This window comes from Pelecanus crispus, chromosome 6 (assembly GCF_030463565.1).
Source record: "Pelecanus crispus isolate bPelCri1 chromosome 6, bPelCri1.pri, whole genome shotgun sequence".
Lineage (NCBI taxonomy): Eukaryota > Metazoa > Chordata > Aves > Pelecaniformes > Pelecanidae > Pelecanus > Pelecanus crispus.
The window spans coordinates 55,490,079-55,514,790 of record NC_134648.1 but is presented as its reverse complement, the minus strand read 5'-3'; the positions used below and the strand labels follow the sequence as shown (position 1 = coordinate 55,514,790).

General features: G+C 41.6%; 1 protein-coding gene across 1 annotated transcript in view; it reads left to right on the top strand.

Moving 5' to 3' along the window:
* CCDC88C (coiled-coil domain containing 88C) overlaps positions 1 to 24,712 on the top strand; it is a 101,171-nt gene that overhangs the window by 22,572 nt on the left and 53,887 nt on the right. Inside the window, exon 4 of the mRNA XM_075713051.1 lies at positions 18,706 to 18,775. Coding sequence (XP_075569166.1) covers positions 18,706 to 18,775 — 70 coding nt within the window. The remainder of the gene's footprint in view (positions 1 to 18,705; positions 18,776 to 24,712) is intronic.

The following is a 24,712-nucleotide window of genomic DNA, read 5'->3' as shown; positions in this document are numbered from 1 at the left end:
TGGAACAATTGTCAGAGGAAAAGACAGCCCTGACCCCAGAATACCTGCACTCTGCATGTTGATAGATTTACTTGGGAGAAGATGAAAATCTGAGATATGATCTTGTTTGCTGGGTTCATGGCAGTTATTGGACCAACAACTTGGAAATTTCTGCTTTATTATTGCTGGGTAGATTTGTTGATACTGACAGTGAGTTTGACTTACCTAAAGCATGAATCCATGTGAACTGAAATGTACAGCTTCCCAAATGTCCGAAACTTGCAGCACAAACCTGCTGTCAGATGGGTGCTGGGTTCTGAGGACTGGTTCTCTCCATCTGTCAGATATGCTACGACTGTGGTGGGCATAAAGAGTTTCCAAGTCAGTTCATGCTGTGGAGGGCGTGTGACATAAGGCAACAGAGAACCTGCCTTCAGGAGTGGCGACCCCCTCATCAGATACAGTAAACTCAGTCTGAAGGTGTTCCCTTGTGAATGCTTACACCCATACTTCCTCAAGAGACCAGAGCATTGCTGAGGAGTGTCTACTATCTATTCTGGAGTCTTGCTGTTTTGCAATACAAAAGGAAGCTTCCCTTGTGCTCTTGCGCTTAATGGCTTGAATTTCTACAGTTAATAGGGCCATCCACAAGTGACAGAAGCTATTTTTTCCCCAGGTATGGTAGTTGGGAACTGCAGTGATGGTCAGCTGCTTCAACAAGGCAGCTCCTCCCCACATAAACTCTGAGGCTTATTACGCTAGTGTATCTTAATATGTGCCATCGGTATCTAGCTGGCTAGCCAAAGACATGTCATTTAATTACTCTGTATAGGCAAAGAAGCATTAGCGTTCACATGCCATGCTGGAGTTACAGTGCAGTGTTTTTTGCTGGGTGCTCTGAGAAGTCTACTAGAAGGGTATTCTCCACTTCTCCTGCTAGTCCTAAATTTGGAAATTATGTGAAAGATTTTTGTACTCTGCGATGCAAATCTCAAAGCCTCGGGGAAGTTGTGTGTTCATAAAAAGGCGGAATTTGGCTCTTGACATTAACTGAGATCAGCTCACTGCACTTACTATTGTGAGGGATGAGGAGAGAGGGAGGGTTTTGTGTTAGTTTAAGCACTCCCAGTTTGTTTAATCATCATCCACTCCATGCGATGCAGACCTTTTGGAGTTCCACATCTTTGGCACACACTGCTGCTGTATCAAGGAGAAATTATGAATGGAGCGAACTGGTTTCCTCGCATTTGGGAAGCCATCAAAGTTTCTGCTGAACAGAACAACCAGGCTGACTAATGTAGTACAATGTTAAATACCCAGCAGCCTAAAATAGTTTCTGTTTGCAGGGACAAGCCTTTTTTTTTGTTTGTTTTTTTAGCATATTATGTAAACAATTGTTAAACAGAGAAAAATAACATTTTTAAAAATTATTGTCCTTCTAAGAAACCAGCTAGGAGACGGTAGTGTTTAACTACTACCTCCCACCTTTTTTAATGACAAGTCATTAATTTTCCTTTGATATTCAGAGCAAGTCTGTTCCAGCTCCCAAGACATATGCTGTATGCCCTCGAGGGGGAAGGCAGTTAAGAATTACAAGGAGTATTAGGCTTTGTAGAAATAAACAACCTGCTGAAGTAATAACTTGCTATGTGCTCCTAAGTCTCTCTATGAATCAGGGCTTTAAAGTGGTGACTGATATACGAGGAATATGTAATCTTTGAGATTAACAAGACAGCTGAACTTGAGAGAGGAGGAATACATTTATTTTCATGTTCTGTAACACTGACCTTCATGCAAGAAGATTCAGACTTGAGTAACTGCTTAAACTGTTGCCATGGTCCTTGAGATAATATGGCCCTTCTGCTGAGATGCAGCAGGGTACAGGTTTAGCTGAACATACTTTATTACACTGTAGCTCTAACAGTGCAAAGTCTCGTTTCCTGACAGTATTAACTGCCTGAGATTTCTTTCTGAGACTTCTTCCATTGCAGAAACAGTCCATTTTAACCAGTCTTGCTTTCTAAATGTCTTAGATAACAGTTCTCTGTAATAATTTGTCTAGCTTTCTCTCAGTTGGATAAGTAACCCTGGTGAAATGGTTCTTACGATGTTTTAATACCCTGTGGTATAGGAGCACCTCCTGCTATGGAGTAGTGTCTCATTCTTGGCCACTGGATTTCATGCAGACCGGTTTGGGAAGAGCTTGGGAACACAGTAACTCACTTTGAAGAACTGCTGTGGATCTGTGTTTCATGCCCGTCTGGACCCAGGAATTCAAACACTGTCTTCTGCATTAACTACTGGACCGCCCTCTTCTTCAGTTAATTGTATACATGTGAAGAACGCACATTTGATGAGGCAGATGCATTGAAAACACGCATCAAAGTATATATTTTAACATATAATTACAAATTTACCTACTGAAAAAAGTTAGTGTTAATTAAAGAATCTGTGAGTATTGAGTGTGAGTTCAGAGTGGGTACAAGTTCAGAATTTCAAGTTCATGTTGTTTGTCTGCTAAATCTTTTAAAAAAACCAAACCAAAACAAAACACAAAACCAAAACCCAACCCTTCATGAGATGTCCAAAGAGAAACTAAAGAGCTTCCATATCTAGCTCTATATAACTGAGATATTTTTAATTCATAATGAGGAGTGGTGTGTTACAAAGCAGTGGAAACCACTTTGTATTGTGTGCATTCATAAAGTGGTGCTCATTAAAAATGAATTTTTAGTCACCACCTGTTATTTGTTTAATATGATGGGTGCTTTACTCCAGTGTTGTATTATTTTTGTCATCCTTCTTTTCCAAAGTGCATTATTCATCACTTTGAACCATATGGGCAGAAATATATTCTGAATGTCTGATTTCTGTACTGGCCATTCCCTGAGGAAAGACTCCAATATCCATGTTTATGACCAACGAGCGAAGCCTTTCATGTCATCTTTTCATGAAGGTTTCTTACCTTCTGCATACCAAAGATGCAATTAGGAGATTCACAGCTGTGATGCTACAACAAGACAACAAGGGGGCTGCACTTGATTAGGCAGCGAAGGCCTCTTTGCTCAAATTCATAAACAAAGCCAACTGTTTTGGGAACAGGGTAGAGCTTTCTGCAGGTCCAGTGTCCTCCACAAACCCTGCTTTTCCCCATGGCTTGCACCTGAGAGAAGGAATGCGCCAAGGTATGTGTGGAGCGAGGTGTATGCTGACCTGGCTGCTGCCTCATATGGGAGCCCTTGCTCTTCCCTTGTCGGGAGAGATCCCCAAGGGTCTCCCCTACCAGAATTTCACAGAAACTTGTAAAGTTTGATTCCTCTGGTCCCCTCTCATAAAAATCGGGATGAAAAATGCCTGTTGAGTTGCCTTCATTCCCTTTCCTTGACTGCTCCAAATCTTCTCCAATGTACAAGTGTAACTGGGAGTAAACAGCCCGACTTAAATGTGCCACAGCGCTGCATTTTCAGCACTCTGGCTGTTTTGACCATGCATATCTCCTCTCCTTTGGAGATACGATGTTTGCATTGTGCTGTCTCCCATTTCTCCTTTATGATAGTAGCATGTCCAGTAACACTTGCATGAATTGTACACGTGGAGTATGTGTATAGCATACTACAATATATGTTCTCTTTAATGGGGGGCAAGGGAATCCATAGATGGCAAAGTGTTTTCTTTCAGTGTGGTGTGAAATCTTCTATTTAACATGGCCAGTGGGAATGTTTTATTCTTATTCTTCTGCCCTGTGCACATATCAGAAACCTGCCATACAACCTGGTGTAATCAGCAGTCTGCTCACAGGAGGCCCTGAGTTTGAAACAGCAGGAGTTTTGCAGCTCGGAACTGAATGGTGTTGGCAGAGCTGTTTGAAGAAGTTTGCTTAGTTCCTGCCTGCATTGTGCTGAGCTGATTTCAAAGGGGCTGTTGCCTCTACCTCGTGAGAATGACTTTCAGTCAAAATTCGCAAGGAATCACGTATCTACTAATCTGAAACGCAGCAAATGCTCTTCTTATTTTCAGTTTCAGTTGTGCCTGTTTCTGTATTGCCGCTTAGAAAAGGACATCAGTGACTGCAGATTAGGTCGGGGGAAATTCTGGTTTTTATTACTGTGTGTTAATGTTGAGTAGTAAATTTTGGAGACCTAGCAGATCTTCTGCATATTTACATTGTCAATAGAAATTGCTTAGCTTGGAGATTCAAACTTAAATGCCTGATTTTCAGCACCCTGTATTTACTATATGTCTTAATGTTGTGGAGATACAAACATTGGCTTATGCTGAGATTGAGAGGAATGGTGAATTCAGGTAGTGCTACTGAGGTGCCAGAGCATCTAGACTTGCATATAGGTACTGTATTATTAAACTGCTGGATTTTCTCTGATTTTTTTTCTCCAGATAGTAAGCATCTGTTTCTCCCTTTAAAATTAGTGGGAGCTGCATGTTTCTGAGCACTGAGAAGTAAGATCATTAGTTCAGATGCCCAGCTTCAAAATGCAAACTATTGCTGTAGGTTTGAAGAGCACAAATTATTTTGCTGCAGCGTTTCTTTTGGTGAGTGGCTGCGCTAATTCCCATAGGGCTCCGGTTTCTGATCGGCCATTCATCACTCAACCAATTCATGATGCTCTCAGCAAAAAAACAGGTTTGTCGAAGTAACTCAATGCCTCCACCAAAGTATGTTTAAACAATGATGCAGAGCCATTTTAATAAGTTATGTGAAAAGCTGCGTGTAAACCAGAACAAAGGAGTCCTTACTCCAGCACTTAACATTGTGAATATTTTGGAGTTTGCAGTGGACCTAGCATTGCTCCTTTCCCTGTTGTACTCCTTGCCAAGGTTTTGTGCTTCACTAAGGTGAAGGGTGTAAACTCTCTCTATGCTGATAAAATGTTGCTTGTGCTACCTTTCTCTGATTGTAGTGTCCCTTAAAATTTCATCTGAGGCTGCATTTAGGAGTCAGACTTCTTCCAGACCACCAAGGAGGTTTGGCACACTTTGAACACTGCTAGGCTTAGACCTGCTGCTCAGTAGTTGCAACAACGATATAAACTTGGGCGTAACTTGTATCTTTTAAAATTCTAATAAACTTTAGTTTTTACAGAGCAACGCAGCCCAAAATGTGCTAGACTGGAGGAGGTGTGGCTGCTCTCTGCAGCCTGAGGCTTGAATTGCTTTTGCCCAGAGCAATCTTCCTGAGGATTTACCCTCCCCTCCTCTGCTTTCAGCTAGCTGAGAGGCCGACCCATCATGGTTGCACTGATGTTGTTTTGTGATCTGGTTGGATAGGGAGCACAAGTCACTCGATATGTCATATTAAGTTTCCCTCGATTATAGTAAACCTGAGCTCTGGTGATGTAGGTAAGGGATAGGAACCACATGTGAGGTAGTTTGAAAATTGCCTAGAAACATACATGCCTGCCACCTTTGTGCACCGTTAAAGGACACTGAAGATTAAGAAGTATAGTTGCAAATGATGCTAGTAATACAAAAGGGTTTTGGTAGTGTGCGTAGTTCTGCTTTTTCTGCCTGTAGCCAGAGCAGCTCCTTGTGTTTGGGGGCTCTTGCTGCTTTTGAAACCTTTGTGACCATTTGTAAGGTTTTCCTCAGTAAATACAAGGTCTTGAAAGTTGCTTTTTCTTTCAGGTATAGGTGAGGCTTTTGGATGAGCACATGATAGATGAGATTTGCTTTCAGGACAACACTAGACATCACAGCTTAAGAGGAAATTGCATTTTGTTGACATAGAAAATCCAGTGGTCAGAAGCCTTAAAACTGGCATAGCAGAAGTATTAGAAGTTAATCTTTCCTGAATGTTAATAATAACATAGTGACACAGCTTACCTCTGTTTCTGTGACAGGTGGCATAAAGAAAGGATCTTCTAGGATGCAACTGCACCCTTCATGTTTTTTCTTATGATATCATGGGTATTCCCAAGGTGGTGTATGCATTAAGTGTGCCATGACTACCGGCAAGTACTGATGAAGAAAAGTATAAAATGGGGAGAGAAAGTCGTCTTTAAAATGCACATCAATTGTTTAACTGGGTTTTCTACATCAGAAGCTTGCCATTGCTGCTTAACTCTAAGCTGTCTGCTAGGGCTGTTGTGAAAGAGAACTCTTAAATTGAGGTCTGAGGTATGAGGCTGGTGGGGGAGCAAGAAGGGTAGAGTCCTGCTGAGTTAATTAATGTTAACAGTTATGAGTTATCTGCAAGATTCACAGTAGATTACACAGATTGTATTAAGCAGGGTTAATCAGTCATTTCAGATACTTAAAGGAGCACTGTTAAGAACTGGCAAGACTGAAAATTCTTCTTGAAGAGAGTGTTTGCATGTGCAAGTATGCAGATGTGTGTGAATGCATAGCCTGGATTACCACAAGTAAATTTTGCCTAGCAGCTACCATGCAGGGAGACTGGCTGTTTCCTGTTCTGTATATAGGTGAAATTGTGGCAGCTGTTGGAAGTGACTTTTTCCTTTCTTTCTTTCTTTTTTTTTTTTTCTTTTCCATAACTCTCTTTCTTCTTGAATATGAAGTATTTCCCCTGCTGTGCAGCCGCAACAGTGAGGAGATCTTTGTTATCCTGTGATGTTAACTGCTGCTTGAATTGTGGACTCATTGTGGCTTGTTGGGTTTTCACCGTTAATTTTTAACAGTTTTCTCTCTTGCACATGTGTGAAATAGAAGGTGGAAGGTGACTGGGTTTTGTAAGTGTATAGAGGATGAATCTGGCATAAGGAAGGATTTAATGACTGCAGATTTAAAATCTTAATGTATCACAGCACCTTGTGTTGTGATTTTCCATATTTGGTCAAAATGTTTGAGTTTTATCTTTCTCCTCTTTTTAAAGGAACTGTTGGAGCAACTCATTTTTTGTGTAATTTCTCAGACTCAAAATAACTTGAATAACTGAATTTTCCTGAGCATGAAAGGCTAACCTTAAATTTTATCAAGTACACAAAGTGTCACACTGTATCACTTTTGGAGACTCTTCAGTGGTGTGTGTTTAAGAAGCCAGCTTGCTGCTATGTGGTGCAGGGTGAAACTCCTAATGCTGTTGCTGCTGAGCCGTGGGACTCTAAATGCTTGAACGTGGGACAGTCTTATGTACAGCAAATCTAACAGTGTTTCCAGAAGGATTTTGCTTGTCCCAGGTTTGAGCAGGTATAGTAATTCCAGAGTAGTAGTGGGGAGAAGCAGCAGAAACATATATATATATATACACACACAATTCTGTGTGTGTGTGTGTGTGTATATATATATATACACACAATTCTGTGTGTGTGTGTATATATATACACACAATTCTGTGTGTGTGTGTGTATATATATATATACACACACACACAATTCTGTGTGTGTGTGTGTGTGTGTGTGTATGTATATAGACACATATGTGTATATCCATTCCTTCCAGAGCATAGTATTTCTGTTACTATGTGATGCCCAAAAGGCGGGGACAACGAGGGAACTTGGCTGAGATGGGGATGGCACAGGATGGGCCCCAAGCCCCACTGTCCTGGGACTGAGGAGGTCCTGGGGCTGCCCCAGGTACCCTCTTGGACCCGCTCGCCTTGGCGGCTGCTGAGGGCTGAGCATTGTGAAGCACCATCCCTGTTTGTCGTGGTAGCTCCGGGCTGGCGGTTGACAAAGGGATCAGATGCCAGTGAAAGGTCTCCTTAGGGTGGGACTGAGGAGGGGGCTCCTCTGTCGCCTCCTCGGTGGCAACAAGTTGGGAAAACCAGGGAGGCTGTTCCTGGCAGCCTGACCTGGTAATTGCCTGTGGGTTAGGCCTGACTGGGCTTTGCTGAGGATCAAACTATTGGCAGTAAACTCCGTGAACAGCCAAGTGTCAAAAATGACTGTCTCCCCCTTGTAGGTAACTGTTCCCCCCTCCAAGGGGGACGCACTAACTTTGCAGATAGAAAGGTTGTTTGCTATTGAAAACAAATGAGTACAGAAAACCCAGAAAGGGCATGAGAGGCCCAGAGGCTATCTTGAGAGCATGGCCCCCATTTCCTCTCCCTGCCCTCTCCCATTTTATGCACTATTAGTTTTCACTGCTGCTAGTTTCTGTGGAGTTTCTCTCCCTGTGTCCTGTTGTGTCCCATCCCGTGTCCGTGTCGTGTCCCGTCCCCCCCATTATAACTGCTGCACAGGGCTAATGGTAAAACTGGTGATTGACACGGTAAATAAATGCTGGGAGTGTTTTCTTTCACAAGGGTGCTTGGGTTACTTTGGGAAAGCCACATGAAATTTACTGCAGCTTCTCCACCTGTACGGTGCAAGAAGCATTGACATCCTTCAAAATCCCTTGCATGCTACCTTCCTGGGGCAATCTGCTGGCTATAAAGAGAAACACTGCTGTACATTTGTGCGTGGAAGAACCATCTGGTTTGACTTGAAGCTTCTCCCTTTACCCACCTTAAGAAAAAATTTGCAGACTGTGGCTACAGTGGCAAATCTCCTAGCTAGGGACTGTCTGGGTGTTGAACTTGTTGATATTGGGTAAATTAGATGGTACTGGTAAGGCAGTGATGTGTTGAGGTCATGATGTTGGATATAAATTCAGCTTCAAAATAATTGGAAAGCCCATAACATTAACCTGCAATGATACCCCCTAAAGTTTTCTGGGAGTATTTGACAGGGGCATGCCTGAACTGCGAGGACTTTCTCTCTACATTGCTGGTATTTGAGTTTTTAGTGCCCCTGGTAACTGGTTGGTGACGGGAGTTTGCCTGCAAGAGAGAGCTCTCGGGGATGAGAAGGTCAGGTTGTTGCAGGATATGAATGAGAAAGCAGCTAAGGTAATCAGCTGAGCAACATGTATGAGCTCCTTTGTTTTTGTTTTAACCTACAGATATTATCAATAAAACCTTTCCCTCCCTGTGCTTTCCCAACCGCCTCTTCTGTCCCGTAGCACCTTAGTGTCTGGTCAGGCATCCTTGCAGGGTGGGATAGCTTGTCCCTGTACCCTCTCTGTCTTTCCTTCAGACCAGCTGAAAGCTTCCCTCTTCTGTAAATCCAACATGGATTTTTGCATGGTTGTCTGCAAATGCCGCAAGGACCTCTCTCTTGCCCATGCTGCTGTCCTCTGTTAAATTTAGATAGTAAACTGATGGCATAGTGACTGTGTGTGTGCTTTCTGAAACATTAATTTTTTGTTCAATACTAGGTTGCCCATAAGCTGCCCAAGCACAGGAAGGTTTAAGCTTGCTGGAAACTCATGGATAAAAATCTTTAAATAAGCTTTTGGAAATTAATTGGTTTAAATTAAACTTAATTGATTTTTTTGATTGTTTGTTTTTTTTTTTCTTCACATTTATATACATGTTAGGGGGCTGGGGGGAGAGATTTGGGTGAGTGCTAACAGACCAGTTGCTCTCTGGTATTCCTCAAGCACTGTCACAACCCTTTTCTTCACTGGGAGAAAAACTTGTCTTGGGATTACTGGTTTTCCTGAGTTACAGACTGAAAGATTTTCATGCATTTCAAAGCGAGCAATGTTAACCAATAACCTACATGTTTTATCCCATAAAATCCCTGTTGGTCATTGCTGCCTGAATGCTGTCCGTGTGTTTACTGTTCCTCAGTTTCTAGGTGTCATTTTCTGCATTTCTCCAGTACTGTCCATTCAAGTTTCTCAAAATGGTTTGCCAATGTAACGTGGATTAAATCTTGTTTGTTCAGGGAGTGTTATCCTGGAAAGACCAAGCACGTTTGTGCTTGTGTCTAAGCATTTCACTGCCTTATATTTGAGCAGCTCTGAGGATGTTTGGATGTCGTGAAGGTGAGGCATGGCACCTTTTGCTAACAACGAGGAATACTTTCCCCTGTGAGCTCTGTGGCAATCAAGAAGGCTACTGAGACAGTAGGATGTTACTCAGCATTAATAAGAGTGGCAGGGTAAAGCAACCTGTTTCTTTTGGAGGCTGAGGGGTAGATTGAAAATTATTGGAGAGTTCCTGCTTCAAACAGGATGTAAGAGTATCAGATTAGTAACAGCCAACCTGGATGTTTGTTTTACTTCTATTACCCTTAGTCACCGATTAAATTTGACTCATACATTCACATTGAACTTGATCGCATCTGTTAGGCCTTCTGTTTGCTACTCAAGTATTGTCCATAACAAGGTATTAATTAGAAATCCTGAAAGTGTCCTGTTCTTTTTTGTGTCCTCTCCCTGCTTTATTAATTTTTTTTTCTAGTTTCACAGATTTGTTTTCTTATTTAAACTTTGATGGCTTTGATTTGACTTCTCTATACTAGAGAACCTCAAAATGGTTCTTGTCACATACTCTGTGCCCTTCTGGGATTAACAGTTTGTTTTGCAGAGTTTTCCCCAAGATGCATTGTTCTCTTTCAAGCAACACTTATGCGAATAAATGACTTGATGATACTGGCAAAAGTGCAAAATGTCTGTACGTTTATACTTCATAGCTTCTGCTCATGATTCACCTTTAGGAAAGCAATATTGCTGTGATGTGTAACCGGTATTCCTACATCTTCCCATCTCTAACTCCTTTGTATTTGTGTACTTTTGGCTGCTGCTCTTTCAGGCATTGCATTACAATTGTCACTCCAATGGTCGGCTGCTACTTTGGAGTTCTTGGTGCTTTTTTCAGAGCCTGGGACTCATACTGCAGTGTTGCAGTTGCAGTGCAGATCTCTAGCTCTGAACCTCTAAATAAGCCCCACAACTCACCATATGCTTGCCTCGGGTTAATTATTTTTGCACTTCGTCATAGCAGTATAGAAATTGTATTAATGAATTCAATGTATTGTATGTGAACTAGTATCATGTGCCCAGTTAGGTGTTTACTATGTTCCATATAGATGTATAAACCCCCCAAGTTTTAGAAATACTTGTAATAAACGAAATGCTAGAAAATACAACTTATACGTAATCTTCCTAGAAATGTTTTTTTTGGGTTGGTGTTTGTTTCTTGATGGCAAGCTGTATTTTAATATTGTAATTTTTTTTCACTCCAGTGAACAAGGGCAGTGTGGAGCAGAGTTTGTAGCTGTGAACTCTGCATGGCTGTTGTACTTTGGTGTCAGGCTTCGGTGTTAAAAGCTGAAATATACTTGCTCAGTTTTACAGTTTGATGTGAAAACTTTTGGCTTTGCTGGGATAATAAAATATGCTCAAACTGTGTATGGGAAAACTGACTTCGTTTTAAACCAAGCGAGTGTGCTTGGTGCTGAGTTTCCGAGAATTCAGAAGTGCTTCAAGTCTGTTCTGATGGCCTGTGGTGTTTCTTTTTAATGTGTGTTAGGCTAAATTATTACGGTCCTTAGAGACCACCATAGATTAGCTGGAAGCGTGTTGAACAGATGGATTGCATTTTAGCTGGTTATGTTTGTAATGTCAAGTGACAGGCCTTTAACACAGCACATTTCATATTCCCTGTTGCTGCATAAACCACCCCAGGACAAATCTAAGGTGAAATAAAATAGAAGTCAAGAGTAATTTGTCTGGATACTATTATAAACATGTGAAGTCACTTGCACATGATTTGAAGAGAGAAGTTGAGGATAAATCAATAGGCTTTTTATTTTCAACAAAGTAGGTAAATTAGTCAAAGGTGCTGCTGGCAATAAAAGCAGGAGAACATAGTACTCCACAATTGGATTTTCTCCTCTCTGGGTCAAATCAATATTTCCACTAGGCACAACTGTAGAGCCGTATGTTGTGTTAACTTAAGTGATTCATCTTGGAGTCAGTGAAACTAGGGTAGGAAATCTGCTGCTACATAGCCATTGAACATTTTATTTCATATTTTAGAAGTAAATGTACTTTTTTTTTTTTTAATTTCATTTGATTAAAAAAAATTATTTCCTCTGCAGCTGGTGTGTGTGTGGGTGGCAGCTTCTCCATTATTTATTCCACTAGGCTAGAAGTAAAATTCATTGTGCCCTAAAATACTTTTTACATGTATAAAAGTACCTTTCTTTAAATATACATAGAATTTTTGTTATGTGATGTAAATAGTGTGCACTGTAAACTATTTGAATTGATCTTAAAGAAAATGTTTTTATCAGGGCTTGCCTTGCCCTCTGAAGTCCAGAGTGATTTAGTTCTGTGCCAGCCTGGAGCAGTTGATTTAACCAGTTCATAAAGCAGCAAGAGTGCGCGCAATGGATGACATTATAACCACAGAATCTTATTTTCACTTCCTTCCTCCGTTGCTTGTTGATATTTTTTCATCAGCCTACTAATGCCTGGCACATATATGGCAAGCTCTTTGTTCCAGTGATGTCTCTCTATGTATTTGTACAGCTTGCAGCAGATGAGGTTTTGCCCCTGGCTGGGACCTCTGCACTACTGTAATACAAATAACAAAACCTGAGGCATAACAATGAATTGGGTGGATGATTGTGCCTGGGTCCTTTCTAGGTTTTTTGATATGATACTCTATTATGTGCCATCCAAATTGCATATGTGTGATTTTTTTTTTTTTTTTTTTTTAAATCTGATCTTATATGGTATATTTCTACATTGAGTATATTTCTGTCATTTGGTGGGCTATCTGCACCCCGCACAGGCTGAGCATGGCTAAGACTAGGTATGATTCCTTCACATCCCCTCCCACTGAGATTCCAGTCTACGATTGTCAGAACTGATTATTTTCAGCAGATGAGGCAACAGTTATTTTAGTGGCTTTTGGGTTTCCACTTGAAGGGTCTTTAGAATCATGCTTTGTAATTTGCTGGTTTTCAGGAAAAAAAAAATCCCTTTAAAGATTGCTAATCTTCTTGTCCATCACATAACGAATACAATTGTTGCAGAGATGAGCAAAGTTCTTAATGAAATTTTGTCATGTATGTAATGTGTTGGCAGGGAAACAGTGAGTACTGACTCACACGCATAGTGTCATCAGGCATGCTTGCATGGTAAGATGTACATGGAAAACATCTCAATAAAAGACCTGTTTGTGTTTCATTTCCTTGTCATTCCCCTGCAACAACTTGTTTCATCTTGTCTAATCTTTTGTGGGACCCTGTCGTACAGTTTACAGAATCTTGCTATAAATTATTTTCCTGACACCATTAATAACTTCTCAGATAATTAAAGCGAATTATATAAAACTTTAAAACAAAATAGTTTCTATATATTGGAAGACAATTCTTTTTCTTTTAAAACATAACCTCCTTGTTGTAGGCGGCAGAATAACTTGGTTTAGTTATTATATTAAAACAAACCTGGAAACTTTGAAAAACCATATTTAAAAAACAACCCTTGTGTCTCAATTTGCTGTTTAAAATATATTTTAATGTTAAAACTTGTTTATTAGCCTGAGTGTTCACTCTTCCTTAGAGTTCTCATTCCAGAAGAGTTTGAGGTCGGTTGACCCTTAGACTTGGATTGCACCTTGCCTGGGCAACGCAGCTCCCAAGCCTGTCTTTGTGGTAGCATCCAAAGGGACCTTAAGATGTGTAGGGGCAAAGCTGCCACCACCCCATCCTGCTGCTGGGAGGCTCTGGGCTGGTGCAGATGGCCACTGACTCCTCCTGACACGTTATCTAAGCATGCAGTGTCTCCTTCACCAAATGTTTCCCACTCCAAGGATGTTTGGGAGGTCAGATCCGTACTGAGGTTATCGGAGAAAGATGTTGACTGTGCTGCACAGACAGGACTCTGCTGAACTTTCCTGCTCTGTTGGCCCGAGTTGCAGCTGAAATATAAGCCAGATCACCTGGCTAGGTAGTGTTGGCTCTCGCTGGTATAAATAAAGCTAGTGATGGTTTTTCCTCATGGGCATTTTAAGTAGGAAAGCACCATTTGGCTTCCAGTTGCCTGGGTAATTAGCATTTTATAGCCAAGCAATATACTTAAATGGAATTGCTTGTCTTGAGCATTGAATTACAATGGCCAGTAGACTGCTGCTCTTCTTACATAATTTATTTAGTACTCACTTCTTGAGTAGGATTCAGGCAGAGGTTAATTTAATTCTGCATGAGAAGCTAGTAGTTACTCTACATTAATACTGTGCTGTGCTACAGCACAGGGGAAAGTTTTTGTGTAGAGCTTGTATTTGCCTGGTCTCTCAGCCGTGGAAAGGACAATTTTACCTACTCCTTTCCTAGCAATGCATTCTTTGCAAGAACCATTAGCACTTAATAGTGTAGCCAAGAATAATACCTTAAGACTATTTTATTCTGTGCTGTTGCACATAAGTATTTTTAAGAAGCAAATGTGTATTGAGGTGTAGTATGGACCAAGGAGACTTTGTTCCTACAAAATTACAAGGGCCCCGCTTACTCTATTACAGGTAAATAAAATATTAATATATGACCACGGTGACTTGAGAGCGAGAGCTGCCACTGCATCTCTTCTGATGGTCTGAGGCAGAGAGCAAACATCCGGCATGTGTGATCTTGGAAAGATAAAGAGAGTAGGTAAAATGTGCCTCAGCACTCCAGAAACAAATTAGAGACTTTTAGATGGAGGGAATGAATATGTTTGTTCATGCTCTTAATATGCCTAAGCACTTAACTCAGTGCTTAGAATTTTATCCTGAATCTTGTATGTGTCTTGATTTTTTCCTAAAGCCTGTGACTGCTAGAATCAATGTGGGGGAATTTTGGCTTTTGTTTTTTTTTTTTTTTAAGCTCCTTTCTTAGCGAAGTGATTGCAAAGAGCTTGCAAATGTGAAGCAAGTGCACAGCAAGGGCTTAGATGCCAGAAGGCTGCTAATGAGAACGCAGCATTCATTTATTTATGTTAAACCTAGTGATTTCTAGGTAACTTAATAATGTTTTTGAATCCTTGGGGTACCAGTCCTGGAGTGCCTAGCTCCTTTCAGCAAAACTTACCTCTGGCTGAGGCAGTACCCTTGTTGCTCAGATCTGCAGGTTGTCTCAGCCTGCTTCACGCTCTGCACCTCTGCAGGCAAGTACTGCAGAGGGAGTGAGCAAGGACTGAACACCCAGTTTGACTTTCACTTAGAAAGCCCTTCCTCTCGATACATGGTCACGTAACTGCATGCAGAAACCTTTGTGGGCTTTATCTACTGAGTTTGGGGGTCTGACTCAAGTAGTGTAAGACTTGGCTGCTGACATTTATATTTTGTGGTAGTAGTGTTGACCTGCTAACTAGAAGCATCCATTCTTGCAAACATCACTGCTGTCAAAAGAGCTGAGATTCTGGGCAAATATCTTTAAAGCTTCAAATATCCTGACCTTTCGGCAGAGGAGCATTTCAGGCACCTACAGATGCTGCGCTAAGACCTGGCAGGGATTTGTTTTGAATTGGATTCCTTAAATAACACTTCCGATACCAACACTATTTTTTCATGGAAATGTCATTAGCAACAATTAAAAAAAAAAAAAAGAAAAAGGCAAACAGTAGTCTGGGGGAGGTGATTCCTGACTTGCAGTAGCTGGCCTCGGAGTTGGTTAATGGTCTAGGTGTAAAGCTGGCAGCTCAGACCCTAATTGTTCTAATAATCAGGGAAATTGTTACCATATGTTGTTGCTGTAAGCTTTACTGTTTTAACCAAGCTTTAGCTGTGCTGTAAAAATCATTAAAAGGTTTCTCACAGGAGGAACTAGATTTTTTGCTTGTACAGTTGCTTTCCGGAGTTCTGTGGGGTTTTTGTGGGCTATTTAAAGTGTTTGAAAACCCTACTTTGCTCTCGAGCAGCTCCTGCCCGGGCGTGCTACCCCTAGCACATACACGCCATCTCTGCCTCTGCTGGGGTGTCTTGCAGCTATGTTTGGTGTTAAGCATAACAGCATCATTTTATATAATAGAAGAGCTTGCTGCTCTTGTGGGGAAACGTTGCATTTTATCTACCATTTCTGGTGCTGGCTGGACTTCAGTGGTGTGTCCAGGTTAACCCAATGTCCAGTGTAGCTGTACCCTGGGAGATGGTTGGGTCCGTGGAGCCCTTTGGTCCTCGGTGCCGGTTCACAGGCTGTCAACAGCACAGCTCCCTGCCTGAAGCCCACGTTTGACTTTGGGGTGGGATGGTAAAACATGAGGGGAGCAGAGAGGTCAGACCGAGGCGCACAGCATTTTACTTGTAAACCTGGGTTATTGCTGCTTCAGATAAAGAAGACAAGAAAATATTGATGAGTGGATAGAAATTGAAGGATTCCTGATTTGCTGTTAGGGGAGGAGACTTTGATTGTATTTCCAGATGTGGGATTTTAAGCAATGGACCTGAGACACAGTCACATTATGCCAGCTACTGAGTCAGTCGCTGGGTGTCAGCTGAGCCTTACTAACTTTCTGTGCTTTTAGCCTGGACAAAATCTGAGCTAAATTCATCAGTGTCAGTGTAAGAGCTTTCAGTTAACACATTCTGTCTCACACTTGTAGCTGTGTGAGTGGATGGTTCATTGGTACATCTCTCTCAACAGAGGATAGTTTATTAAACTGAAGTAACTCTGTTTCTGTGACTCACTTTCCTTTTCTTGAAAAAGGAGGGCAATGACATTGACCTTCCTTTATAAAGTGTTGAGATCTACTGGTGAGCTGCACTGCGTAACAGCTAGCTATTATCATCACAAGCAGTAATCTGAAGGTGAAGGCATTTAGAACAATATAGATAGTTATCTGTTTAAATAATTTATTTTAAAAATAAACAGGTCAGAGTATCACCTCTTGCAACAATTTGAATCTTTCAATCTGAATTAAGAAATTACTCTTTCCAGGCTCAGAGCCTTTTCTGCTTGTATTTGGTGACTGTCGGATTCTTGCCAGAAAATACTAAGTTCAAACAGCTACGAGGGCGTTTAGTCATGGTTATGTTGGATGGTATACTCAAATAATTTTACAGAAGGAGCTCATGGGAATGTTCACAGCATAAAGGTTAGCTGTAATGTCTTTTGTGTCTGCCAGTTAAATAGCTAGCGATCTGATGATTACACAAAGACAACGCAAATTCCTTATGCATTCTTGCCTCGGTGCCGCTCCACAGGCTGGGTGACTGGAAGCACAATTCTTTCTCTTTTTTGCCATGGAAATTGCTGGTTAAAGCTCAATACTTCGGTATATGCAAATTCTGATTTTTTTTTTTGTTTGTTTAAAGCCTCAGTGCCATGCTGTATTGTCATAGCAGATATTGCACTCCAGCCATGTGCTGTTAAATCCAATAGGTTTTGCACCTGTTTTGGTAACAGGTGCAAACAAACTTTTGTTTAACATGTCTCGGATGCACAAACTGTAAGATGCATTTGGCTAACGACTCAGCGAATGCTTGGTCCACGTTAGCCAAACTCCACGTTGCATAAAGGTCTGTAGAACCTTCTTTCTTAACAGCACCAAAAACCCTGTCAGCTGTGACACTGAGATACTTCTACTTTATCCAAAAGAGAAACTACTGAGGAGTGTGTTTTGGGTATGGATCAGAGGAAAAAAAAATGAAATGTGTTATGTCCAAAACTTTTTTTTTTAAAGAATATACACTCTGATTACTTATCAAATGCTGCAGGCTCACTGAAATATTTCCTCTTTCAATCAGGCTTAATTTTCCTCCTATGGTAACTTTGAAAGCAGGGAAATAACAATGGGGTAACTTGGAGGGGAAGTGTTTGGGTGAATGGGTGACTGTTTCAGGAAATGTGTTTCTGTGCTGGGCTGCAGTACTTCTTCCCCTGGCTCTGAATGCTCCACAAGTATCAACGCGTGTTCGCTCCCAGTGGCCTAGAGGTAGGCTGGGAGATGGAGACAAGTGCGGAAGAGGCACCTGCCAAAGGTTTGATAGGGTCGTATGTGCCACCCTTTGTTCCCTGAATCCCAGGACAGTGCTTTAGTCACACAACCATTTTCCTCCCAGGCTTTTTATGTGAAATAAATACTTGCCGGCAAAATGTTTTATTCGGATCATCACAAGTGAGTGCTGGTAACTGCAGGTTGAAGCTAACAACTCTACTCCTGTGTTCTGTACGTTACTGGGATGCATGGCTGAACATATTACCATGCAGACTCCCCTTTGCAATGTATTTATTTGTCCATCTTTGACCATTTTGCCTGCCCTAGGGCTTGTAGCCTTTCCTGTCCCTTAAGCCCATTCTGTCATTTCAGAATAGCTTCAGGCAGCTGACATTTAAATGTTGAACCTGACCAAGCAATGCACCCCCCTTCCCGCGTCTCCCCCAAAATAAAGTGACCTTTAAACAGGGTTCATGACATACTTAAATCTGGTTTACTCCCCATTAAAAACAATGCAAACAAATCCGGAACTTTAAATCCGGTTTCTCTGAGCAGTGCAAGATGTCTGATCAATAGCTTTCTCCCACACCCCCTTCCTCAGCCCATCATTAAAATCTCAGACCCGTGAAACAATTTGACCAATTATTTGAATTACTCAAACTTCACAGAATGGCTTAGGTACCTTTGATGAACCCACTGCATTTGTACGCCCTGGAACATGACAGCAGCTGTATGTTGGACATCAAATGAATAGAGGTCATGCCTGGGGTAAAGGCATGACTGATGGGTGTGCCTGGCATGGCCACAAATTTATCCTGATTAGTGCCATGGGACCCTTTAAGTTCTATATTAGCCATTGTTAAAAGAGGCGATTAGTGTATGTTAGCTGTGCAACCTGATGCCATCTTCAAATAGTGATTTCTCTCTCAAGTGGGGCTTCCTCTTGTGACCTCTGACCTGCCAGTATGTTAAAAGCTTTGTAATCGATGGAGCTCTGTATTCTTTGTGGTGTGATTGATTGGAATTCCTTCACACTGAACTTTGCCTGTTGTTCTCTTTGTTTAGGAGGTGCTCCAGCAGCTGATTGTAATGAATTTACCAAATGTTTTGATGATTGGCAAAGATCCTCTTTCTGGTGAGTAGTTTGTTGGGTTCTTCACCCCCCTCCTCTGAAATGCTAAATAAAATTTTTATTTTTTTAATTAAATAACAAACATGCTTTTAAACAAACTGTATGTATTTGTAGCCAAACTACAAATATTTGAGTACGTCTGAGTCTCACAATTTAATATATCTAGTATGTAATACTTATATTTACGTACCCTTACATGCAAATATAATATCTGATATATGTGTGTTTGCATGTCATACACACATGATAGTGAGTTAGTTCTTGCCAAAGCCAGAGCAGCAACTGTTTGCTTGACAGTCATGTCTCTTCACTCCTTGCTGCAAGTGACCCAGGATACAGTCTGCCATAGGAGAATTTTTTGTCCTCCAGCTTTTCTGTCCTATGTGCCTGTATAATCAGTTCAGTTGTGGCAGTATGTACACACCAGAAAAGTCTTGCAGAATAGCCCTGAAGTGTGAAGGAACTGTTGCAAATGAAGCGTGGGAAGAAAAATATGTGAGGATGGAGAGAAAAATACATATATGACAAATTAGAAAAAGTGAGGAAGAGAATGGACAAGGAGAAAAACATCTGTCTGGCCATGTTGTCTAGGCAAGGACATCTGTCACATCAAAAGTGACCTGGAAGCCAGTGAGCTCATGTGCAGAGTCCAGTGTCTTTGGTGAGGCAAAATGAAAGCTGTTTAGCCTGAAAACGAAGTTGACTTCTCCTTAGAACCACATTTCTGAAATGAAAGGTTTTGTTGCTGTGGGTTTTACTCTCTTTTGCATGCCCGTTCTGTCTCTGCCTTAGCCCTGTGCCAGTACGAAGGACAATGTATTTTTTTTTACCAAAGAAGGAAAACTGGATGAACCCTGTCACCAGTGACGGTGAATGACATGGTAATCAGCATCTCCAGAACAAACAAACGGCAGAAAGCTTGGCAGAAGATTTTACTTTGCTGCTCTTAGCAGCAGTAGTGTGTGTATGTACAAAAAAGGTTTTACATTAGGAAAGAGTATTAATTTACAGATGTTGGATCACTGAAACTCATAGTCTTGGCACTTCTGCAGTAAAATCAAGCTGAGGGTAAGGCGTCCACTTCTTCAGCAAGCAGATTAAAGTCTTCAATGCCAGTCTTAATTCTCCTGTACAGGCTACTGTTATGGGTAAAGAAAGAAATAGAAATAGAAGAGCTGTTGCTTTTCTCAGTCGTATGGGCAATGGGCAGAGCCTGGGCTGCTAGCGTCAAGAATGCTAGTGAATAGAGATGTCTGGGCCAACAAGGCATTGTCTCTGCTGGCTAAGCGTCAATGGAAAAGGCTGGCTGGTTTCTTGTCATGGCCATTCCTGAGCGACAGCTGGCAGGAGACTCGTAATGCAGTAACCACAGTGTTGGTTCCTGGGGAAGCTGCACACTTGAAAGCTGCCCTGTATTTAGCTATAATTTCCCATCATTGACCTACTGGTTTTTGTCAGCACTTTAGATCTTACTTTCTTTGAAGAAAGTACCTGATGTGTCTCTTGTAGGAAACATATTGGTCATCCATGTGTTCCCATCTTCCAGCTCCTTTAATTACAACCAGAAATTTTGCTTCACTTTCTGACATCTTTCAAAATGTGGTGGTTTCTTTCTGTTTGTTTGGGTTTTTTAATGTGGTCTTTTTAAATTTATTTTATCCATTGCTGACTTATCATTGGCGTTATTCAGAACATGGGAAGAGAGGATAAAGAATGCAAAAATGTAACTTGTGGATGTCTAAAACTGATGGGGGGGGGTGTGTGTATAAAAAAATATGAAGTTCTTGTTTGGCCATATTGTATAATGGTTTTGAGAACCAGTCCCAGCTTAGACGCTACAGAGGAAGGCGGTGAACAAAGAAAGACTTGAGATGTACTTGCTCCAAAGAATGTATTCAAGGAGGAGAGTGTCTGAGGGATAGGATTTCAAGAGAAGCTCATCTTAATCTTATCCTTTAGTAGATGACCACTGGTAAGATGTGCTGAAGAAATGGTTAGAGAAGCAGAGAACTAGAATTTCCTTCAGGAAGAGGAACCTGGCTGAGGGCTGACGGGAAGCTCGGAAAGAGGGAACAGGGAGGAGAAGGCTCAGGAGAAGTTAGTAAAACCAATGCAAAAAGCTGAATAAAGGAATAGGCTGTGGTGAGCAATGTGGGTGAGTGATGACCAGGTGACTGTCAGGTTGATGTCTTTGTTACTGAGTGTCTTGCGGAGAGGAGCGAGAGGAAGGCAGGGGCACTTTGGAGGGGGGAAAACAAGTGAAATGATAGATTCTCTCTGTCAGCAAGAGACCTAAAGGACGGCTGCAGATTGAATAGAGGTACGAGGACAAAGCAGTCATCAAAGTAGGAAGCAGTGCTTCTGGCATGAATACAGAGAAGCCCCAGGGAAGGCTGACAGAGAAGTGAGGAAGCTGGGGGTGACAGCAGTGTGGGGAGAAGAGATGGTGGAAACGGTTATTTGAGGGAAGTGTTTAAAAGTGTCAAGAACGGTAGAGGAGAAACCTCTTTCTCTGTGTCAGTGATCCAGTCCAGGACAGAGACTAAGAGGGAAGGAAGAGAGTCCTGGAGGGGGGCATCTGCAGGGACAGTGCTGGGCAATGTGGAGAGTACTAGGAGCTGGAGACCGAGGTGCAGGCAGTCTGCAGGGCTGGGGTGGATCTGAGAGGCAGGGATGAAATCCCAGTTTTGCCTTCCCTATCCTGTAGGTAAGTTGCCTGAATGAAAGGTCCGTCTTGACCAGAGGAAGAAAAACTGATCCCACCATCACATTCCTGAAACAAGTACGGCGTTGCTTTGTACTGTTTGAGCTGGGAAGGCTTCTACTTGACTGTATTGACTCCATAGGTCCAAGACCAGAGAGCTGTTAGATCATTCAATATGATTCACTGTGTAACAATTTCAGTGAGTTATTCCTTGCAACAAGTCCACATGATGTTTTGCTAGACATGTTTTTCAGAGCTGTCTGTCCACCAGTGCTATCTGTAAATTTTACTTTTTCCTTCTAAAACACAGCCAAAAGTGGTGTTATATGTATTAAATTATAAAATGAACAGCTGTAAAGCTGAGAATGCTGTTCTTGCTATTTAGCTCCCATTTGGCTCTCAACAGTTGGGATTATTGAGGGCTTCTGAAGCTCTGCTTTGAACATGAGACTATTGGAAAAACAGAGCTGCCACCACTAAAAATGCAGTAGCAGTTGGGCTTTTGCATAGGAGATGGCACATGTCTACTGGGTTTAGGAGCTTTCCTTGCTTTCATATCCTCCAAGTTGTTTTGTTCCAGGATATGGCAATTTTGTCTGCTTCAGTTCATTTGGCCGTGGGCATGAAAGTTGCAAAAATATTTGTAAGCAGCGGCGGCGGCTTTGACTGTTTTCTAGAATATAGGGAGCCGAAAAGAAACTTGAAAGTTTAATTAAAGGATTTAGAAAGTTTTTCCCAGGAAATCTCACTTACCAAATGATGCAGCTGACGTTAAAAAACTTATTCTCTTCACTGCACTGTAAGGCAGATGGCTACTACCATTAAATTTCCTCTCTGTTTTTACCTTCCTCCATGTTTTTTCTTGCTGAACAGCTTTCTTAATTCATTACTGCACCACAAATCCCTCTGTGCTCAATATGAGAATCATCAGCATTTATCAGTGACTACACATCACTGTAATCACCTTTTATAATTACCTCTGGTTTTAGCATGCCTTATAAATGGCCACTCATTCATGTGCCCACACAAGGAATATCAGTATACAGTACTGGTCCTGAACCTCTGTTTAGAGGTGTTGTTTAATTTCTTGTTTTCTAGACATGCTTAGTTTAACACAGCTAGAGAGTGTACTTGGAAACTGATGGCAATTAATCCTTTGAAACAGTCATAGCTAACACCCCACCCCCCCCCCCCCAATTAACTTTTTTCAGACCAAGAATGGAAATGAGGTTTTATTTCCCTGAAGGAGCCTCATTTCTGTCTCTTCAAAAAAACTTTGCTGTTTAGATCCCCTTTTCAAATTACATGTTAAGTTTGTGCATGAGAGAGCCCAAAGTCCCTGCTAATAAGTGTCTATAGAAACTGTTTTTCATTAAAATCATAAAAGATGTCTACTCTCACTGGGGTGTTTTTTCATGTCTGGTTTCCTTCCTCATTTTGTTTCACAGTCCTCCAGAGGCACAAAAGTTCATAAAATATAAAAAGTTAATAACAAAACACTGCCTCAATAGTGTAAATTTAGCATTCAAGCTTTTCTCACTCAGGATGTTGCTACAGTTGGGAAAAATGTCACTTGTGTGTTTCACCCCTTCCCACCTTCTCCGCACATCCACCGGCCGCTGTGTGTACATGTGCTGGCACTCCCTTTCCTCCGCTGGAGGAATGTCAAAGTAGAAATGTGCAGAAAGAAGCATCACAAGCTTAAGATTTCACAGACTTGGGCTTTCTTGTTTCCATTTTCTCTGACATCTTTCCTACCCCTCTGTCATTTTTTTTCGTCATCCGTATTCTCTCTGTACCTTGATCCTCCTTTTTTTGTTCTTGTGTCTCCTAATCCCTCTGCACGCCTTCTCCCTGAGTCCTGCCATCTGTTTCCCACCCTCTGTCCCCTGTGAGAGCAGAGGGGTCTCCTGGCTCTGGCACAGGGAGGCTCCGAGGATGCACAGGTGGTGCTCGGGCTTTCCCTCCCTTTATTTTCCAGAAAACCCACTGGCCCTCTCACGGCTGGGAGCAGATGGTCTTTCTGCAAATCCTCCAGGTGGCTGGCTCCCTTGCAGGCTCTCATGCCCTGAGAGCAGCTGCCCTGGAATTTTCAAAAAGGTGTAAAAGAAAAGAGGTTTTGGGTTTTTTTTGGTAGTTTGGTTTTGTTTTTTCTTTTTTTTTTTTTTTTAATTAGCAGCTTTCTGTTTAAGTGCTAGTTTGAATCCTGTCCATTCATTTCAGCTTGTTGGGTACCTGTCTGCCAGGAGCTGCCCCAGACCTAAGCGTTTGCATCCTAGGTTGTAGGAGGACACTGTCTTGGTAAGGTCAGCTAATAAGCCTGGGTGGACCCAGCAGACTTTCTTCCCAGCTGTCTAGGAAGGACTTGTGTCATCCCAATGAGCCAGCGTAGGGAAGCCTGCACATTCCTGCTTATGCAGTTGCACAAGGAACCTTACCAACCTATTAAATTAGCACAAATCAAGCCTTTTGAAAAACACAGAATCATTCACTCTTCAGGAGGCATGACTTGAATTGGGGATAAAGATCGCTTGCTTTTGTTCAATATGGATTACAGGATAAATGCAGTGTCCTGAGCGTAGAACTTAGCTGCTGCGCTGTGTAATAATCCTAGATGTGCTTCCGATTCACTTAGTAACCTTGGGCACTCCACTTAAGTGTGCGATATCTCAGCTCTCCTGTGGGTAAGATGAAATGGGAGAGGGGTAATTAATCCCTTCCTGGCTCATTCTGAGGTTTAATTGAAAACTCTCTCTAAAGCACTTTAAATTGGTATAGAGGATTTTTCATACTCATACCCTATTTCTTCTAGCTATCTCCTGCAACTAATGTTACTCTGCGAGGCTTTAAAAGGTTACTTAAACGTAGCTTGATTATGAGTTATCTCCGAGAGCCTTAATGCCAACAAATTGTCTCCACCCCATGGGAAAAAAACTTCTGAATGAAAGCCCAAGGAATTGAAGTCTTTAAAAGTCACATATGATCTTCTGAAACACTTGTGTGGCTGGCAGAGTAGATCTGTTAAGTAGACCTTTCAACCTTAAAAGTGTTTCTAGTGGGCAGTACAATCTCATTTTCATTACATGTGCATAACATGTCTGCAAGCATGAAGTAATTTATTATTAAAGAAATCTTAGAAAAATCCTGACAGCTAAATTTTCTGTGAAAGCTGCCAGTGGGGAGAGCAGACTGTCAGATGTTATCTTTAAAGCAGTAGCAAACTAATAATCTCATGA